Below are 19,815 nucleotides of genomic sequence, written 5' to 3' on the forward strand. Positions count from 1 at the left end.
ATTTTAGAATTAGTCTGATTTTCTAATTTCTAATTTAAACTTCATTGCTAGATTTTCAAAATCGTGCCCTAGACTCGTACTGTTTGTGCTGCCACCTGATATGTATTTATAAATGTAAGTACAATCCTAGTGTGCACGTAATAACAATAGGTCCAAGTGTAGTAGAGACGTAGAGTCCTTAATTTTAGTGTGACTTTTTAATTTGGAATACACGGATTGCTAGTCTTAGGCTAGTCTTAGCTAGCACGTCACGGTTTGGATTATTTTTTACAGCACACACGGTTTGGATCTCTACTGCCCTAGCACACCATAGTTTGTATATTTTCATGCTATTGCGTGATCTGGTCGGGTGTAGGATGTAGGACATGAATCAGACTATTTATTTGTATATGTACATAACTTTTAGATATTTTAATCTCATACACTAACAATTATATATCTAAGACATGAATCACACTATTTATTGGTATCTATGTTACTTTTTAATATTTCAATCTCGTCCATTAGTTATATATCTAATTGTTTTAAGTAATTAGTATGGAGATTACCGTGGTGGCTCTGTTAGACATTGTATATTACTTTTAGTATATATATTTTTTGCGAATATATTACTTTTAGTATATAATAGAATAGAACAGATATTTGAACTGTTGCTGGATTGAGTTTGCTCTGTCCAATTCAGTGGCCATATATATGTCGGCTGGAGTCGTTGCCATCAGTTGTATGGCTTCATTAAAGCTGAGGGTCTGGATCCTTATGCTCCTCCGATTATGCCGGCTATGCATTTACACAAAACATTTTGTCCTATATCATTATTCTACGTTTCTACTTGTTGTTTGATTACTTTTGAACATGGAAGATACTGGGAAGCTTACAACGACACTGGACTCATTATGTAGATTAGACCTTACATTGCTTATAGGATCTTGGCACCAGGTTAACACTCATAAGAGACACTAGATCGAGATGACATCATTCATGTCTCTCAAGCATCAGTTCAAGGACGGCTCAGTTGGCTCGGAAGAGGAGATCCAACGGCTATAAAGCACCAGTACATTTCATCCATCTCTCTCCGCACAATTGGCTTAGTGGCCAAAGCACAAGATGCATATACGTAGCACACGGCAATCCATATTGATAAAACAAATGTGCGTACAAGGCTACAAGCGACCGTGGCACTTATTATACATAGTAACTGGACACACATACACACACACAACTATCAATCTGTAGAGTAGCAGAGCAGACACAAACACACAATTATTAGCACACACGAGTGGAACCAAACCATGGGTAGGAGGGAGGAGGAATTGACCATGAAGTGAAGGGATGGCTGTCAGTTCCTCCAGAGCCAGCTCTTAGCCTTCCATAAGGACGGGCATCTTGCCATGGCGGCGCTGTCCGTCCCTCCTGCTGATTGGTCTCCATTCTTGTTGATGTCTTGTTCCACCTTATTAGGGACGGCTACACCATCCTGATCAATCTCCTTCAGTCCCACCATCTTCATACGCTTACTAGCATCTCGGTCTTCGAATTTAATTTTAGCTATGTTGGTGTCCTCAACGATAAAGGTGGAGAGACTCTTGAATCCCGCCACAAAGACTAGCTCGTGGCTGGTCTGGTCATGAATGCGCCGAAGCCTGACACAACTTAGGCTGGGAAACACAGCAAGGGTATTCATATCATCCTGCCTGAAACTGCCACTTATGGTTACCTTGGCAACTTTGATGGCCATCGTGGAAAACCATGTAAGAAGCTCCTTCTTTTGTGTGCTTCCCATGATACTTAGGCTCACAAGATGACTATCCTTTGGGTCCCACTCCGTTGTGCTTTTATCCTTGAACCATTGATCAGTTGGGGGAGTGAGCATGTTGAGAGTAATTGTCAGAGATCGGAGGCTCCTTTTCAGGTCCTTGGTAGCTACAAGCAATGCCCCGAGGTGACTCTCCTTTCTGATAACCACGCCAAGCTTCTTCAGCGTAAACCGACCTGCAATGTGGTCCAGATCACGATGGTTCCGCGGCTCCACATTGGACAGTACCTCCATACCCTCCATTTTGTCGATCTTCTCAGGGATATGGATGCTGGAAAATTGGGTATGCCTTGAACCGCCCAACACACGCTTCAGCTTCCGAAGCAGGATCTTTCTTGTTGCATGCATAGGAATCTCAGTCTCCCGGATATCTAGTACCTCCAGCTCATGAAGATTGTTGATTGCTTTGGGTAGGTGGTTCGCATCCGTGCTCCTTAGGCTTAGATACTTGAGCATTAGTATCTTACTGCATATGTCCCTCAGGTACCGCCGGTTCCCCTTGAAACAATTACATTGTTCCAGATCTAGCACCTTGATCTTGGAGAACTGAGATGACTTGGGTATGTTTTTCAAGAAATCCTCCACTTTCTGGGAACTGCGGAGACGCACATCGCTGAAAATAGAGAAGTGACGAGCCCAGCGACTTGACAGGCGTTTCTCCAGAATGCGCTGTTTCCTTGCAATCTTGTCAATGAATCCATGAACTGGTTGATTCACACGGCAGCTCTTGACATTTCCAGTAGCACCGATGGCAGCAGGAGAAAGAAGGCCCTGGTTAATTAGCGCCACAAAGCATTTCAAGGCTTCTTTCACTGAACTGGACCAACTCCAATCTGTCGTGGTTATCAGCCCTTCTGCAACCCATCGCCCTACCAAGGTTGACACCCTGACCTCTGTTTCAGCAGGGAAGATAGCAAGGTACAACAAGCAGGACCTGTACCCTTTAGGTAGATCCTTGTAGGAGAAGTTGAACATCTTCGCAGCAATGTCGGGCGATGAACTTTGCGTGGCACGCAAGTTGTTGAGTAACTTACGCAGCTCTTCATTGCTCCGCTTTGGTTTAGCGTGGAATGTGTGAGCGAAGAGCTTCATGGAGAACTCGTCTGGCTCACACTCGTACAAGATGCTCCGAAGAAGAATCTGGCGGCTGTCTTCTTCACGCAGGGGCTCTTTTGTGCTCTCGAGAATGGTGTCGAGGTAGCGCCCAACAAGAGGATATTCTAGAACCTCCAACCGAGGGTAGCAAAAATCTTCCTTATTCTTTTTTTTTCCAACCGGGCTTCCACCCCTTTCCATTGCAATAACGGAAATAACAGGTCTTACAAAGTCACTTATTTACAATGAAGAAAGGGGAGTAGGATGAAACGGGAAGCGAGTTGGTGCAGTATCAGGCTGCAAGTATTCGACATCGAATACCTGCCATGGGACAAAAACCTGATACCACAAACAACAAACTAGGGGTTTTTCAGGCGACAACACATAAACCTCCACATGGAAGGACAAGATCCAAAAACTACAGAAACTAGGGATATCAGAAACGACCACTACAACTCTGGAACAGAACCAAACCAACAGCCAAAAGCAGGGCGCGACTCCATCAAGCGCAAGATCAGGCTTCAGTAATCATCAGCAGCTGTCCTGGAGCGGCGGAGCTGGGGCGCGAAGCATAGATGGACGAGGCTGCTGTCATCATCTTCTGGGCGCCCATCGTCAGACGGTTTTTGTCCTCGGCCTTCAGTAACCCTGCCCAGTAGATCAACAAAGCAATAGAGGAGAAAGTGATTTCGCTGGGAGATCTCAACACATGATCATCAAAGGTTACTTTATTCCTTACTGTCCAAATGGCCCAGCAAGTGGCCGCAATTAGAGTCATAAAAAATCTCTCAAAACCAGGATTGAATCTATGGAACCAAGCCATCGCTTGCCAAAAATTAGGTGGAGCACAACTAGCCCCCATTGTCGATCCCAAGACCCCCCAGACCACTTTGGATGTATTGCAAGCAAAAAACAGATGATCACAAGTCTCAACCTGATTGCAAAAAGAACATAAAGGGGAACCCATCCAATTCCTTTTCCTCAAATTCTCTCTGGTAGGCAAGGCGTTTCTACAAAGTTGCCACATGAAAATCTTTATTTTCAGAGGTATTTTTGTTCTCCAAATCCATTTGTTATGAGAACCGGCAAGAGGTAATTCCAAGAACTTGTAAACTGATTTAGTCGAGAAGATGCCATTTCTATTTAGTTTCCATGAGATTCTATCAGAGGTGCTAGACAAGGGAAGATTCTCTAGCTTGGAGGTAATGCGGTTCCAGGTTTCAAGCAAGCTTCCATGAAGCCTTCGCCGAAAAGGGATGACATAATTACTGTCAACACACTGTTGGACAGTACAGTCTTGCATTTGACAAAGGTCAAAAAGAACAGGGTAAAGGTCACAAAGAGGAACATCATCCATGTAGGTATCTTTCCAAAGCCTACAAATGTTGCCTTGACCTAAGGAAATTTTCCTTCCCGCCAGATAGGTATCTTTTACTTTTATTAACGCCTTCCAACATGGAGAATCGTTAAATTTAGGTGTTACATTCGTTATTGTTTTCCTTCTCAAATATTTTGCTTTAACAATGGTTTGCCACAAGCCATCTTGCGTTTCAAGTTTCCACCACCACTTGCAAAGAAGGCTAATGTTTTGCTTACGGAGGTCTTTGACCCCAAGGCCACCTTTGTTTTTAGAGCGGCACACTCTAGACCACTTTACCATATAGTAACCCTTTTTTTCTTTTTTACCATGCCATAGGAAGCGTCTTCTATGTTTATCAAGCTTTTCAATGAACGTTTTGTTCAAAAGGAAGAGTGACATGATATAAGAAGGGAGACTTGAGAGGCAAGCATTCACCAACGACCAATCTGCCCCCAGAAGAGGAAGCGCTTTTCCAAGCATCCAGCTTCTTGACAAATTTTTCATCAATAAAAACGAGATCAGAATTTTTAAGATTGCGGAATGAAACAGGAACCCCTAAATATTTCATAGGCAAAGTACCAATTTGACAACCAAACATAGACGAGTAATGATCAGCAATGGTATTATCACCTCCAATGAGGAACAACTCGCTTTTTTGGAAGTTTATTTTCAGGCCTGACATTAGTTCAAAGATGTAAAGGAGGAGTTTGAGGTTTAAAGCTTTCTCCAGATCATGGGAAATACAAATGACCGTATCATCAGCGTATTGCATTATCGCCACCCCTTTATCAATCAGGTCAGGAGCCAGACCAGTCAACAAGCCATTAGCTTGGGCCTCCAAAACCATTTTTGTTAAGCATTGAACCGCAGAATTAAAAAGGAAGGGGGAGAGGGGATCGCCTTGTCGGACCCCTTTTGCACTTTGAAAATAGGGACCCAGCACATTATTAATCTTCACCGAAATAGTACCATTATGGAGGATTTGCTTGACCCTATTGCACCAGAAATCACCAAAGCCCATGGCTTTTTGACAATCAAGGAGAAACTCCCAATTCACTTTATCGAAAGCTTTCTCGAAATCAAGTTTGAGGATGATCCCCACATGTTTCTTAATGTGTGTATGGTGCATCAATTCATGAAGGGACATAATACCGTCAACAATATTACGGTTTTTTATGAAAGCATTTTGATGGGTACTAATGATTTTTTGCAAAAAAGGCTCCACCCTGATAGTAAGAACTTTGGTAAGCAACTTGTAAATGCATCTGAGAAGACATATAGGCCTATATTGAGTTATCTTCTCGGCATCCGAAATTTTAGGAAGGAGGGTAATGATACCATAGTTAAGCCTTTGAACATCCAAGGAACCCTCATGGAAGGCATAAAATAAATTCATGATGTCACCTTTAACAATGTCCCAACAATGTTGGTAAAACTCAATAGGAATATTATCGGGACCCGGGGCTTTATTCTTTTTCATAGAGAAAAGAGCATCCTTAACCTCTTCCATAGTAAAAGGTTTGCTAAGGATTTCATTGTCCACATCATTAATTTTCTCATGTGATTCCCACATATCATGATTGAACTTAAAGATATTGCCAGGTGCCGGACCAAATAAACTTTTATAGTAAGTTGTAGCATGCTCTAACAATTTATCTGTCCCTTCAATCACAATGTCATTATCTTTTAGAGAGAGCATGGTATTTTTCCTCTTGCGGCCATTAGCCACACGATGGAAATAACTCGTATTCGAGTCTCCCTCAAGGAGCCACTTCTCATGAGATTTTTGATACCACAAGAGCTCTTCATTAGCATATAACTCCATGAGTTCAACAGAAATAATGGTTTTCCGAATACAAAGAGAAGGAGGTAAATCAGAGTTTTCTTCAAGAGCCTCAAGATTTGCTAATTCCTCTTTAAGTTCCAATTTTCTTTTCTTGGCATGGCCATAAATATTTGAGCCCCAGCCTTTGAAGAATTTCTTAAAACGTTTCAGTTTTATGTTGATGACGTCGATAGGATCACTGCTGTACACTTTTTTCCTCCAAATCTCAGTTACTAAAGGAAGGAAATCATCCTTTTTGAACCAAGTCGTATCAAAACGAAATTCTCTACTCTTGACATTGCCAATTGGGATAGAGCCCGAGTCAAGCAAGAGAGCATTATGATCAGAGAGCTCTCTAACCAGCTTCCTAACCGAAACCAAAGGGAAAAGGTCCTCCCAATCAGGGGACATGAGAACTCTATCGAGCTTCTCCAAGGTAGGCGACGCTTGTTTGTTAGACCATGTAAACTTCCCTCCATGCATGTAAATTTCACGCAAACCAAGGGTATGGATAACAGAGTTGAAAAGATCTGAGGAGTGGTTGACTACGAAATTAGTGTTTGATGGCGTGTATTTCACACGTTCGTTGGGCAACCCCAAGAGGAAGGTATGATGCGCACAGCAGTAAGTTTTCCCTCAGAAAGAAACCAAGGTTTATCGAACCAGGAGGAGCCAAGAAGCACGTTGAAGGTTGATGGCGGCGAGATGTAGTGCGGCGCAACACCAGGGATTCCGGCGCCAACGTGGAACCTGCACAACACAAACAAAGTACTTTGCCCCAACGAAACGAGTGAGGTTGTCAATCTCACCGGCTTGCTGTAACAAAGGATTAACCGTATTGTGTGGAAGATGATTGTTTGCAGAAAACAAGTAGAACAAGTATTGCGAGTAGATTGTATTTCAAGTAAAGAGAATTGGACCGGGGTCCACAGTTCACTAGAGGTGTCTCTCCCATAAGACGAACAACATGTTGGGTGAACAAATTACGGTTGGGCAATTGACAAATAAAGAGAGCATGACAATGCACATACATATCATGATGAGTATAGTGAGATTTAATTGGGCATTACGACAAAGTACATAGACCGCCATCCAGCTGCATCTATGCCTAAAAAGTCCACCTTCAGAGTTATCATCCGAACCCCTCCGGTATTAAGTTGCAAAGCAACGGACAATTGCATTAAGTATGGTGCGTAATGTAACTAGTGACTACATCCTTGAACATAGCACTAATGTTTTATCCCTAGTGGCAACAAGCACAACACAACCTTAGAACTTTCTCGTCACTCGTCCTGGTGTCAATGCGGGCATGAACCCACTATCGAGCATAAGTACTCCCTCTTGGAGTTAAAAGCATCTACTTGGCCAGAGCATCTACTAGTAACGGAGAGCATGCAAGATCATAAATAACACATAGGTATAACTTTGATAATCAACATAACAAGTATTCTCTATTCATCGGATCCCAACAAACGCAACATATAGAATTACAGATAGATGATCTTGATCATGATAGGCAGCTCACAAGATCCGACAATGATAGCACAATGGGGAGAAGACAACCATCTAGCTACTGCTATGGACCCATAGTCCAGGGGTAGACTACTCACACATCACACCGGAGGCGACCATGGCGGCGTAGAGTCCTCCGGGAGATGATTCCCCTCTCCGGCAGGGTGCCGGAGGCGATCTCCTGGATCCCCCGAGATGGGATCGGCGGCGGCGGCGTCTCCGGAAGGTTTTCCGTATCGTGGCTCTCGCATCGGGGGTTTCGTCACGGAGGCTTTAAGTAGGCGAAAGGGCAAGTCGAGAGGCGGCACGGGGGACCCACACCATAGGCCAGCGCGGCCAGGGGTGGGGCCGCGCCGCCCTAGGGTTTGGCCACCCCGTGGCCCCTCTTCGTCTCGTCTTCGGACTTCTGGAAGCTTCGTGGAAAAATAGGCCCCTGGGCGTTGATTTCGTCCAATTTCGAGAATATTTCCTTACTAGGATTTCTGAAACCAAAAACAGCAGAAAACAGCAACTGGCACTTCGGCATCTTGTTAATAGGTTAGTTCCAGAAAATGCACGAATATGACATAAAGTGTGCATAAAACATGTAGATAACATCAATAATGTGGCATGGAACACAAGAAATTATCGATACGTCGGAGACGTATCAGCATCCCCAAGCTTAGTTCTCGCTCGTCCCGAGCAGGTAAAACGATAACACGGATAATTTCGGAGTGACATGCCATCATAATCTTGATCATACTATTTGTAAAGCATATGTAGTGAATGCAGCGATCAAAACAATATGTATGACATGAGTAAACAAGTGAATCATATAGCAAAGACTTTTCATGAATAGCACTTCAAGACAAGCATCAATAAGTCTTGCATAAGAGTTAACTCATAAAGCAATAATTCAAAGTAAAGGTATTGAAGCAACACAAAAGAAGATTAAGTTTCAGCGGTTGCTTTCAACTTGTAACATGTATATCTCATGGATATTGTCAACATAGAGTAATATAATAAGTGCAATAAGCAAGTATGTAGGAATCAATGCACAGTTCACACAAGTGTTTGCTTCTTGAGGTGGAGAGAAATAGGTGAACTGACTCAACATTGAAAGTAAAAGAATGGTCCTCACAGAGGAAAAGCATCGATTGCTATATTTGTGCTAGAGCTTTGATTTTGAAAACATGAAACAATTTTGTCAACGGTAGTAATAAAGCATATGCATCATGTAAATTATATCTTATAAGTTGCAAGCCTCATGCATAGTGTACCAATAGTGCCCGCACCTTGTCCTAATTAGCTTGGACTACCTGGATTATCACCGCAATACATATGCTTTAACCAAGTTTCACAAAGGGGTACCTCTATGCCGCCTGTACAAAGGTCTAAGGAGAAAGCTCGCATTTGGATTTCTCGCTTTTGATTATTCTCAACTTAGACATCCATACCGGGACAACATAGACAACAGATAATGGACTCCTCTTTTAATGCTTAAGCATTCAACAACAATTAATTCTTTTCTCATTAGAGATTTGAGGATGTTTGTCCAAAACTGAAACTTCCACCATGAATCATGGCTTTAGTTAGCGGCCCAATGTTCTTCTCTCACAATATGCATGCTCAAACCATTCAACTCAGTGTAGATCGCCCTTACTTCAGACAAGACGAACATGCATAGCAACTCACATGAAATTTAACAACGAGTTGATGGCGTTCCCCAGTAAACATGGTTATCGCACAACAAGCAACTTAATAAGAGATAAAGTGCATAATTACATATTCAATACCACAATAGTTTTTAAGCTATTTGTCCCATGAGCTATATATTGCAAAGGTGAATGATGGAATTTTAAAGGTAGCACTCAAGCAATTTACTTTGGAATGGCGGAAAATACCATGTAGTATAGGTAGGTATGGTGGACACAAATGGCATAGTGGTTGGCTCAAGTATTTTGGATGCATGAGAAGTATTCCCTCTCGATACAAGGTTTAGGCTAGCAAGGCTTATTTGAAACAAACACAAGGATGAACCGGTGCAGCAAAACTCACATAAAAGACATATTGAAAACATTATAAGACTCTACACCGTCTTCCTTGTTGTTCAAACTCAATACTAGAAATTATCTAGACTTTAGAGAAACCAAATATGCAAACCAAATTTTAGCATGCTCTATGTATTTCTTCATTAATGGGTGCAAAGCATATGATGCAAGAGCTTAAACATGAGCACAACAATTGCCAAGTATCACATTACCCAAGACATTTATAGCAATTACTACATGTATCATTTTCCAATTCCAACCATATAACAATTTAACGAAGAAGAAACTTCGCCATGAATACTATGAGTAGAAACCAAGGACATACTTGTCCATATGCTACAGCGGAGCGTGTATCTCTCCCATAAAGTGAATGCTAGGATCCATTTTATTCAAACAAAACAAAAACAAAAACAAACCGACGCTCCAAGAAAAAGCACATAAGATGTGATGGAATAAAAATATAGTTTCGGGGAGGAACCCGATAATGTTGTCGATGAAGAAGGGGATGCCTTGGGCATCCCCAAGCTTAGACGCTTGAGTCTTCTTGATATATGCAGGGGTGAACCACCGGGTGCATCCCCAAGCTTAGAGCTTTCACTCTCCTTGATCATGTTGCATCATACTCCTCTCTTGATCCTTGAAAACTTCCTCCACACCAAACTCGAAACAACTCATTAGAGGGTTAGTGCACAATATAAATTGACATATTCAGAGGTGACACAATCATTCTTAACACTTCTGGACATTGCATAATGCTACTGGACATTAGTGGATCAAAGAAATTCATCCAACATAGCGAAAGAGGCAATGCGAAATAAAAGGCAGAATCTGTCAAAACAGAACAGTTCGTATTGACGAATTTTAAAATGGCACCAGACTTGCTCAAATGAAAATGCTCAAATTGAATGAAAGTTGCATACATATCTGAGGATCATGCACGTAAATTGGCATAATTTTCTGAGTTACCTACAGGGAGGTGGACCCAGATTCGTGACAGCAAAGAAATCTGGAACTGTGCAGTAATCCAAATCTAGTACTTACTTTTCTATCAAAGACTTTACTTGGCACAACAAAACATAAAACTAAGATAAGGAGAGGTTGCTACAGTAGTAAACAACTTCCAAGACTCAAATATAAAACAAAGTACTGTAGCAAAATAACACATGGGTTATCTCCCAAGAAGTTCTTTCTTTATAGCCATTAAGATGGGCTCAGCAGTTTTAATGATGCACTCGCAAGAAATAGTATTTGAAGCAAAAGAGAGCATCAAGAGGCAAATTCAAAACACATTTAAGTCTAACATGCTTCCTATGCATAGGAATCTTGTAAATAAACAAGTTCATGAAGAGCAAAGTAACAAGCATAGGAAGATAAAACAAGTGTAGCTTCAAAAATTTCAGCACATAGAGAGGTGTTTTAGTAACATGAAAACTTCTACAACCATACTTTCCTCTCTCATAATAACTTTCAGTAGCAACATGAGCAAACTCAACAATATAACATAAAGCATTCTTATCATGAGTCTCATGCATAAAATTATTACTCTCCACATAGGCATAATCAATTTTATTAGTAGTAGTGGGAGCAAATTCAACAAAGTAGCTATCATTATATATAGGAGGCATATTGTAATCATAAAAGAAAATTTTCTCCTCAATGCTTGGGGGACTAAAAAGATCATGCTCATCAGAGCTAGCTTCCCCAAGCTTAGAATTTTCCATAGCATTAGCAACAATGGTGTTCAAAGCATCCATAGTAATAACATTCCCATTAGCATGCATATAAAGTTCCATGGGTTTTTTAATTCTCTCTTCAAACACATCATGTCCTAATTCAAGATAAAGTTCATAAAGATCTCTCATATTTTTGTTGTTTTCCATTATGCTTAACTAGTGAAATAAAAACATGCATGATATTAAGTAAAGTAAAACAAGTAACTAATTTTTTGTGTTTTTAATATAGCAAACAAGACAGTAAATAAAGTAAAGCTAGCAACTAATTTTTTTTGTGTTTTAATATAATGCAGCAAACAAAGTAGTAAATAAAATAAAGCAAGACAAAAACAAAGTAAAGAGATTGAGAAGTGGAGACTCCCCTTGCAGCGTGTCTTGATCTCCCCGGCAACGGCGCCAGAAAAAGAGCTTGATGGCGTGTATTTCACACGTTCGTTGGGCAACCCCAAGAGGAAGGTATGATGCGCACAGCAGCAAGTTTTCCCTCAGAAAGAAACCAAGGTTTATCGAACCAGGAGGAGCCAAGAAGCACGTTGAAGGTTGATGGCGGCGAGATGTAGTGCGGCGCAACACCAGGGATTCCGGTGCCAACGTGGAACCTGCACAACACAACCAAAGTACTTTGCCCCAACGAAACAGTGAGGTTGTCAATCTCACCGGCTTGCTGTAACAAAGGATTAACCGTATTGTGTGGAAGATGATTGTTTGCAGAAAACAGTAGAACAAGTATTGCAGTAGATTGTATTTCAGTAAAGAGAATTGGACCGGGGTTCACAGTTCACTAGAGGTGTCTCTCCCATAAGACGAACGAGCATGTTGGGTGAACAAATTACGAGTTGGGCAATTGACAAATAAAGAGAGCATGACAATGCACATACATATCATGATGAGTATAGTGAGATTTAATTGGGCATTACGACAAAGTACATAGACCGCCATCCAGCTGCATCTATGCCTAAAAAGTCCACCTTCGAGGTTATCATCCGAACCCCTCCAGTATTAAGTTGCAAAGCAACGGACAATTGCATTAAGTATGGTGCGTAATGTAACTAGTGACTACATCCTTGAACATAGCACTAATGTTTTATCCCTAGTGGCAACAAGCACAACACAACCTTAGAACTTTTCGTCACTCGTCCTGGTGTCAATGCAGGCATGAACCCACTATCGAGCATAAGTACTCCCTCTTGGAGTTAAAAGCATCTACTTGGCCAGAGCATCTACTAGTAACGGAGAGCATGCAAGATCATAAATAACACATAGGTATAACTTTGATAATCAACATAACAAGTATTCTCTATTCATCGGATCCCAACAAACGCAACATATAGAATTACAGATAGATGATCTTGATCATGATAGGCAGCTCACAAGATCCGACAATGATAGCACAATGGGGAGAAGACAACCATCTAGCTACTGCTATGGACCCATAGTCCAGGGGTAGACTACTCACACATCACACCGGAGGCGACCATGGCGGCGTAGAGTCCTCCGGGAGATGATTCCCCTCTCCGGCAGGGTGCCGGAGGCGATCTCCTGGATCCCCCGAGATGGGATCGGCGGCGGCGGCGTCTCTGGAAGGTTTTCCGTATCGTGGCTCTCGGTACTGGGGGTTTCATCACGGAGGCTTTAAGTAGGCGAAAGGGCAAGTCGAGAGGCGGCACGGGGGACCCACACCATAGGCCGGCGCGGCCAGGGGTGGGGCCGCGCCGCCCTAGGGTTTGGCCACCCCGTGGCCCCTCTTCGTCTCGTCTTCGGACTTCTGGAAGCTTCGTGGAAAAATAGGCCCCCGGGCGTTGATTTCGTCCAATTTCGAGAATATTTCCTTACTAGGATTTCTGAAACCAAAAACAACGAGAAAACGAAGAATCGGCACTTCGGCATCTTGTTAATAGGTTAGTTCCAGAAAATGCACGAATATGACATAAAGTGTGCATAAAACATGTAGATAACATCAACAATGTGGCATGGAACATAAGAAATTATCGATACGTCGGAGACGTATCAGTGTTCTTCTCTCCACTATGTCTTAAAATATTAAAGTCACCCCCTACAATGTAAGGCATAAGGAGACCATGGCAAAAAGAGGACATTTCAGTAAGGAAATCAGGTTTATCCTCCTCATGTGGAGCACCATAAACCACCATCAAGGCCCAATTACATTTTTTCGTTTTATCCCAAAGCACAAATTGAAGCATGAAACGACCAAGCTTAACCGCACTCACATCCAGGGAATCAGTTTTAACGCCACAAAGGATACCACCCGATTTACCCACAGAAGGAATCCACTTCCAGAAATAGTTATTGCTGGGGTCCAGCTTTCGGAAGAAACTCATCTTATACTCTTTTTTCATGGTTTCCTGGATACCAATGAAATCAAAGGAATAATCATGCATCATATCTTTGATGCAGGCCACAATACCTTTTTTTCCCACACTTCTACAATTCCAAAAGGCACCTTTCATTTAAAACGAGATGGTTTGTTTTTTGCTCTGACAACCCTGCCAGGATTCTGGGCAGATTTGTTGTCAGAGATAGTCTCAACATTGGATCTACTTCGAGTATTAGGCCTAGAGCAAACTACAACAGGTTTCTTCCTCGCAGATCTTTTTTTTCTACTTTCAACAATAACAAAAGCGTTTTCGTTGTCAGAATTATCTGCCCAGTCCATAGATAAAGGAGTTTTTTCGCCTGTGTTATCCTCAATGAAAAGGGTATTAGCATGTGAGGATTTATTAACATTTTTATTAGCCAAGTCACTTCTAGCATTTTCCAAATCTCTAAGCATATCAACCGAGGAGAAATTGTTATCAGCAATATGAACACCCAATTTGTGCGCACGCAACACTAGCTCATCATTGGAGAGGACAGCAAAGGAATTCTGGACAGGCAGGGATTAGTGAGTCGACATACCTTCAAGATCCCTTTTTCTTGCAGCCTCGGACACTTTCTCCATAATGTCCATGTTGACGTTGTCCGCAAGCCTGGTGCTGCACCTGGTGTCTTCAGGTATAGTTTTGTCCTCCTCCATAGATGCCGAGTCCGGAGACTGCACAATGTACGCCGGAGAACCAGCAGGTGGCGATGAAGAATTTTCTGCCATCTCGGTAATGGTGGGCAGAGGAGGCCAGGAACCAGCAGGCAGGTTTTGAGTATAAGGAAGAAGCAGATTTTGCAGTGGAACCTCCGTAGGAGACAGCGTCTTGTTTTCTTGGAGAATAGGACAGGGAATCAGCCACTTATTTGAAGTAATTGCCTGAGAAACTGCCGGGGGAGCAACTTGAGAAGCTGCCATCTTCGCCTCATGCTCTCTAGTCATAGACTCAATGAGCAACTCAGAGCTACCAGCCTCATCATCTTCCTGTGAGTCGGACTCGGTATTGGCATCAGGCACCACGACATCATCATTTTTCCTGGTGTGCCCAACTGTATCAGACTGGCTGCCAAGGTTTTGTTCTTCAGAACTTTCCTCATGGAGGTTGCTATTTTGATCATATCTAGCTCTTTTAGGGGAAGGAGCTCCCGAGTGGCCACCCACCGCCACAGAAGATTGAGTTTTAGGAGGGCCTCCCACAACAATTTTGTCAATCTCATAGAAGAAGTCATAGAAGTTATCTCCAAGACAGCCTTCCGCAGAAGCAGGGATCATCTCCACATCACGACAGCCAATAAGAACTCGGACATACTCAGGCTTGTGCAGGGTCGAAGGATCCAACTCCAGAGAGACACCAACCAACCCACCAGCATAGAAAACATTGGCATCACATCTTTTATCAAGGGGAATGTTGCTCACTTTGACCCAGGCCTTCTGTAGGACAGCTTTTGCCCCAATTGAGGCTGTCCAGGTAGATAACCTCACAGTCGCATCCACAGTCTTGAGATGCATCTTAGCCCCATAATAGACAGCACGCTCAACCTCCACAGCAGTAGGGAACCTCATAATGTACTGGTTAGGGCCCAGGGATCTTGCAGTGCATCTCCAACTATCACCAAAAGCCACATTGAACTCCTTCTCAAGCTCTCTATGAGTCACATCCCCCTCCAACACAGTAATCACTACACTACTGGCTCTCTCTTTGCTCTGCTTTGCAGAACTATGGTCCGGCATGTAGAAGAAACCACGCCCATGAGCCTGAAACCCACACATTGATGGGACACACTCCCAGGGTAGAATAGTTTGACAAATCTGAGCAACATGGCCCAATTTTTTGCACCGGTCACAACGAATGGTAGGGCAACGAGCAGTATAATGACCAGAAATGTTGCAATGGAGGCAGGGAGGGGGATCAGCGGCAACCATGGGACGATTGGGACCAGGCCCTTGAGCAAGCATGGTCTTACCAGAGGGGGCTGAGGAAATAGCTTCCTGCCGGCGCTGTTCCGACTCCCTCGCTGCCCTCTCCCATCGGTCATCCGATTGCAGCGAGCCGGAGCCCCTGGTGTTGTTGGAGGAAGTCTGAGGAACATCCTCCCTCTGCCAGACATGCCGGCCGCGCCCACGAGCTGCAGGCTGGTTTCGGCTTCCCCTGCCCGGGCCGAAACGCCCGCCGCCGCCATCACCCATGACACGCGGGGGAGAAGCCGCCACTTGAGCAAAGGACCGAGGATCGCCGGCTACTTTCCCACTCCACCAACAGTAGGATTCGGTAGTGGGGGACGGGGTGGAAGGAGGAACCCTAGCTTGTGACCAGAAATGGGCGAGGAGGGAGTCGAGATCTGATCCGGCGGCGGCGTTGGGGATGGGTATAAGAGGCGTAGGGTTACCTGTCCCTACCTGGCGGCGACCACCATTGTTGCGAGAAACAGAGGTCGTAGGATCAGGACACGTGCTCGGATCTCGCGTCGCCATGGCCGAGGGGGCTTTTGGGCCACAGACCAAGTCCAGCGACTGGGCTATCTCTGGTTCCTGTGACCATGGCGGCCCACCGAGAATTCCCGCCGCCGGCGAACGCGGGACGAGCCAATCCTTCCACCGCCCTGGATCGATGAGGTGGTCCTCCCTTGGACGCGACGGCTGCGCCACCGCGAACTGTTGATGAAGAGCCCGGGGACGCGGCATGATGAGCTCCTCAATAGAGGCTGGAAAAGGCGTCGGATCCGATCCCCGCGTCTGCGGAGCCGCATCTCCCCTGCCGACGAGCGACTCCGGCGGCAACGGCCGGGACGGGCTGCGAGCGTCGTGCCGGGGAAAAGCGATCGCGCCGCCGAGCTGGATTATCTCATTCGCACCGAGCGCCCTCGAATCGACGATGATTTCCTTGGAATCGAGAAGGAGGAGGCGCGCCCGGGCATGGTGAGCCACAAGGACTCCATCGAGGAAGGGGAAATTCCGGCGATCGCCGGGAATCGGGCGGACGGCGTAAGTCACGCGCCAGGACGAGACACGCGACGAGGACGCCATCCTACCGAACCACCGAGCCGTGAGGGTGTTGGCAAAGCTGGCAGCGACCAAAAATCTTCCTTATTCTGATGCTGAGTTGTTTTTGTGGCCACAATCATAGCACCAGCGATGGTGTTGCACCCCAGCCGGCATAGAATCTTCATGGTCTCTTCCCATACTGCTACATGCTTGTTATCATCGGTTTTGAGGATGATCAGGATCCTTTTAGTATTACCTCCTAATTGTTCATGAATCTTGTCCACGATTCCTCTTATCATCAGCTGAGCTAAAATCTTGTACTTGATTTCTAGTATCTTCTCCTCTGTTTTATCGTGAGAAATCTTCTCCTCTGTGGATTTTCCAAAATCAGCTTCCGAGCCTTGGGCTGCAGGTTCACTGCTCACTCCGCCAGAGTAGTTGTCTAGCTTCTTCAAGTCACGTAGCATTTCTTTAACCCCTTCTATAATTTCAATTATTTGTCCCTCGACGGGTGTGCTAGTAGTACTAATTGTATTTGTATGGCCATTGGTAGCGGCCGCGGTGGTTGGCTCCGGGAACACCTCCTGTAGGATGTCTTCATAATCGGGCACCTGCTTATCTGAGACGCCATGTATCTGCTGATCTGAGCTGCCATGTATTTTTGCTTTAAGCTTCTTGGCAGTTTCCTCTATGATCTTCTGGTATGAGGCTGCGAATTTCTTTTGGTCTTCTTTACTTGGTGTGGCAGTAGTTGATTGGGCGATGAGGAGCCGCATGAGGAGTTGGTCTAAGGATTTCTCGGGGATTGTTTTCTCATTAAAATCAACATCCTTCTTGGATCCCACTTGGCTGCGAATACTTCTGGTGATTTCTTCAAACTTGGGGTCAATCTCCATACACCTTTGATTAAATATTTCTTCAAGTATCCCAAGTTTTTCCCGGAACAAATTCCGTTTGTACATTCGATTGGTAGTAGGAGGAGTTGTGCCTTCTCGCTGCTGCTGCTGGGACTGCTTGAGCTGATGCCAGATGTAGTACAGAATGTCCCATTCATCTAGCGGTCCATAGTAATCATAGTGCACCTTGGGGACGTCGACGATGACGATGTTCCACTCGATTTGGTTCTTGGGAAGAACCTTATCGTGATGGTGCTCGCCTGCCGATCCCTTGATGGCCTGCTTGAGATGTGTGTTCGCCACATCCCTGGCATGGCTCATGAGAGTGTCGGCATCCTTGGCATCCTTGGTATCGGGTACTAGAATGACGACGGATGGTATTGAGCGCGTGGCATCCCGCACCACCGGTCCGATCCACTGGTGTAGCTTCTCCTTAAGGTAGGTTTCATCATCCATACTCATATGGGTCATGGACAAAGTGCCCCCCTTGTGTTGGTCGTCGTGGTCGTCGTCTTCTTCTTCTTCTTCTTCTTCATTGTCTGCCGTGGTCATTTCCAATAGTGGCTGTGTGGAAGAAGAAGGCCGATCGGGAGTTTTGACCTCCACGCCGTACCTCAGCCGGCGGTCGCCGATATCCCGCGCCCGTTCCTTGAGCACGCTGAGCTGGCCGGCGGCGCGGTGCTGCGCGTACAGCTTGCGCAGCAGCCAGGGAGCCCAACTGAGGTAGCGGCAGAGGCCCTCCGAGGGGAGGTTGAGGCTGGGGTCCCCCCGGTAGAGGTAGAGATCGATGCAGGTGTTGCAGTCGTTGGCGAGGATCCGGGCCTGGTTCATCCAGGTGCGGACCTGCTCGTCGTGCTCGCGGCCGGCGCTGGCCAGGTTCGCCAGGAAGCTGCTTATGCTCTCCATCTCCTCCTTGATGAACTGCACGTCCACCCGGACGCGCCCCAGCCTGAGCGCCTCGTTGCCGATCACACCCAGCAGCGTGCTGACGGCACCCGTCGCTAGCTCCGCCATGGCTCTCCTCTCTCTATCCTCACCTTGTTGTTGTGGTTGTTGTCCTTGTTCAGAAATACAAGTGAATTGAATGAAATGTAAGTGAATGGGATGGCAGCCCCTAGCCTAGCATATGGCAAAATGAAGCATCTGTTGTTTAAATAGTACCCAGGCTGCGAAGCACGTAAACCTATGCAGCCAAGTCATTCTTTACTTTACCTTTTTCCTTTCTCTAAATAACATTCTCTTTACTTTACTTTTTCCTTTCTCTAAATACCATTCTTTACTTGACTTTGTCCAAGGCTGCAGATGGTGCCTTACTTGAAGGGTGACAATCCGGTGTAGGGACACTTCTGCACAAGGATACGTCATTTATTCCTTTCCTGAAGAAACGTATAGATCACTACCATGCATGTATACAGTCCAACAAACGATCTCTCACCCTCTACCATGCCCTCTTATATTTCGATTTTTTTTATCAAGTTTCACTTTTGTTTCCTTCAAGAAAAGTGTGTCCCGCAAGCAAGGACATCGGTGCATATAATGGTCCGTTGCCCTCCGTTAGAATGGTGCGATGGTGCTTTTGGTACGTGTGATAAACCTGCCAACTGCTGATAATTCGATTATACTTGCCTGAAGAGTGACCTTCATTTCATTGCAATCCAGCCTTGGCCCTTCGGAATGAGATAGCATTTGGTGCTTCCTCCACCAATTCCGTTTTCTGCCGGGAACTTGCACACACGGAAGGGACGATCGTAAAGAAAAGCTTATGGCCCAAATAAAAACCCCCTGTTCGTTGTCAACCCGCACAGGAAGCCTAGGAGATCGCACATGATTGGCTATGAAAGTCTGTGTGCCATGTATGCATACGATTCAACTGTCCTAAGTGGCAGCAACCATATGAATAATCCCTCACGTTTTGAAATAGTAAAAACAAACTTTGTGATAATTTGGATACAATTAGGTTTGATTCTACTCGTGTTGGTTCCGCACTTTATTGACCCCCACATGACACGCGTTGCCTACGATGAAACTACCATTTGCACGTGCACGCCAATTGAAAGTGGTAAAAGTATGTATTTCCAACATGGCTCATGTGGAAAGAACTGTGGAGTTGTGGACTTTCACACAAAGTTCTTTAGGGTGTTTTCTTCCCCTCCTATTCCCGTCGTTTATAAATACTACGAGCGGCGTCG

General features: G+C 44.7%; 1 protein-coding gene across 1 annotated transcript; it reads right to left on the reverse strand.

Moving 5' to 3' along the window:
* Positions 1-1,066: 1,066 nt before the first annotated feature.
* On the reverse strand, positions 1,067-18,640 carry LOC124655642. Its single transcript, XM_047194505.1, has 2 exons — positions 16,821-18,640; positions 1,067-3,056 (listed from the first exon to the last, which is right to left on the reverse strand). Exons 1-2 carry the CDS (start codon positions 18,638-18,640, stop codon positions 1,337-1,339), a joined length of 3,540 nt encoding a protein of 1,179 aa, XP_047050461.1. The 3' UTR covers positions 1,067-1,336.
* Between the last annotated feature and the right edge of the window lie 1,175 nt (positions 18,641-19,815).

This window comes from Lolium rigidum, chromosome 5 (assembly GCF_022539505.1).
Source record: "Lolium rigidum isolate FL_2022 chromosome 5, APGP_CSIRO_Lrig_0.1, whole genome shotgun sequence".
In the NCBI taxonomy this organism is placed as follows: domain Eukaryota; kingdom Viridiplantae; phylum Streptophyta; class Magnoliopsida; order Poales; family Poaceae; genus Lolium; species Lolium rigidum.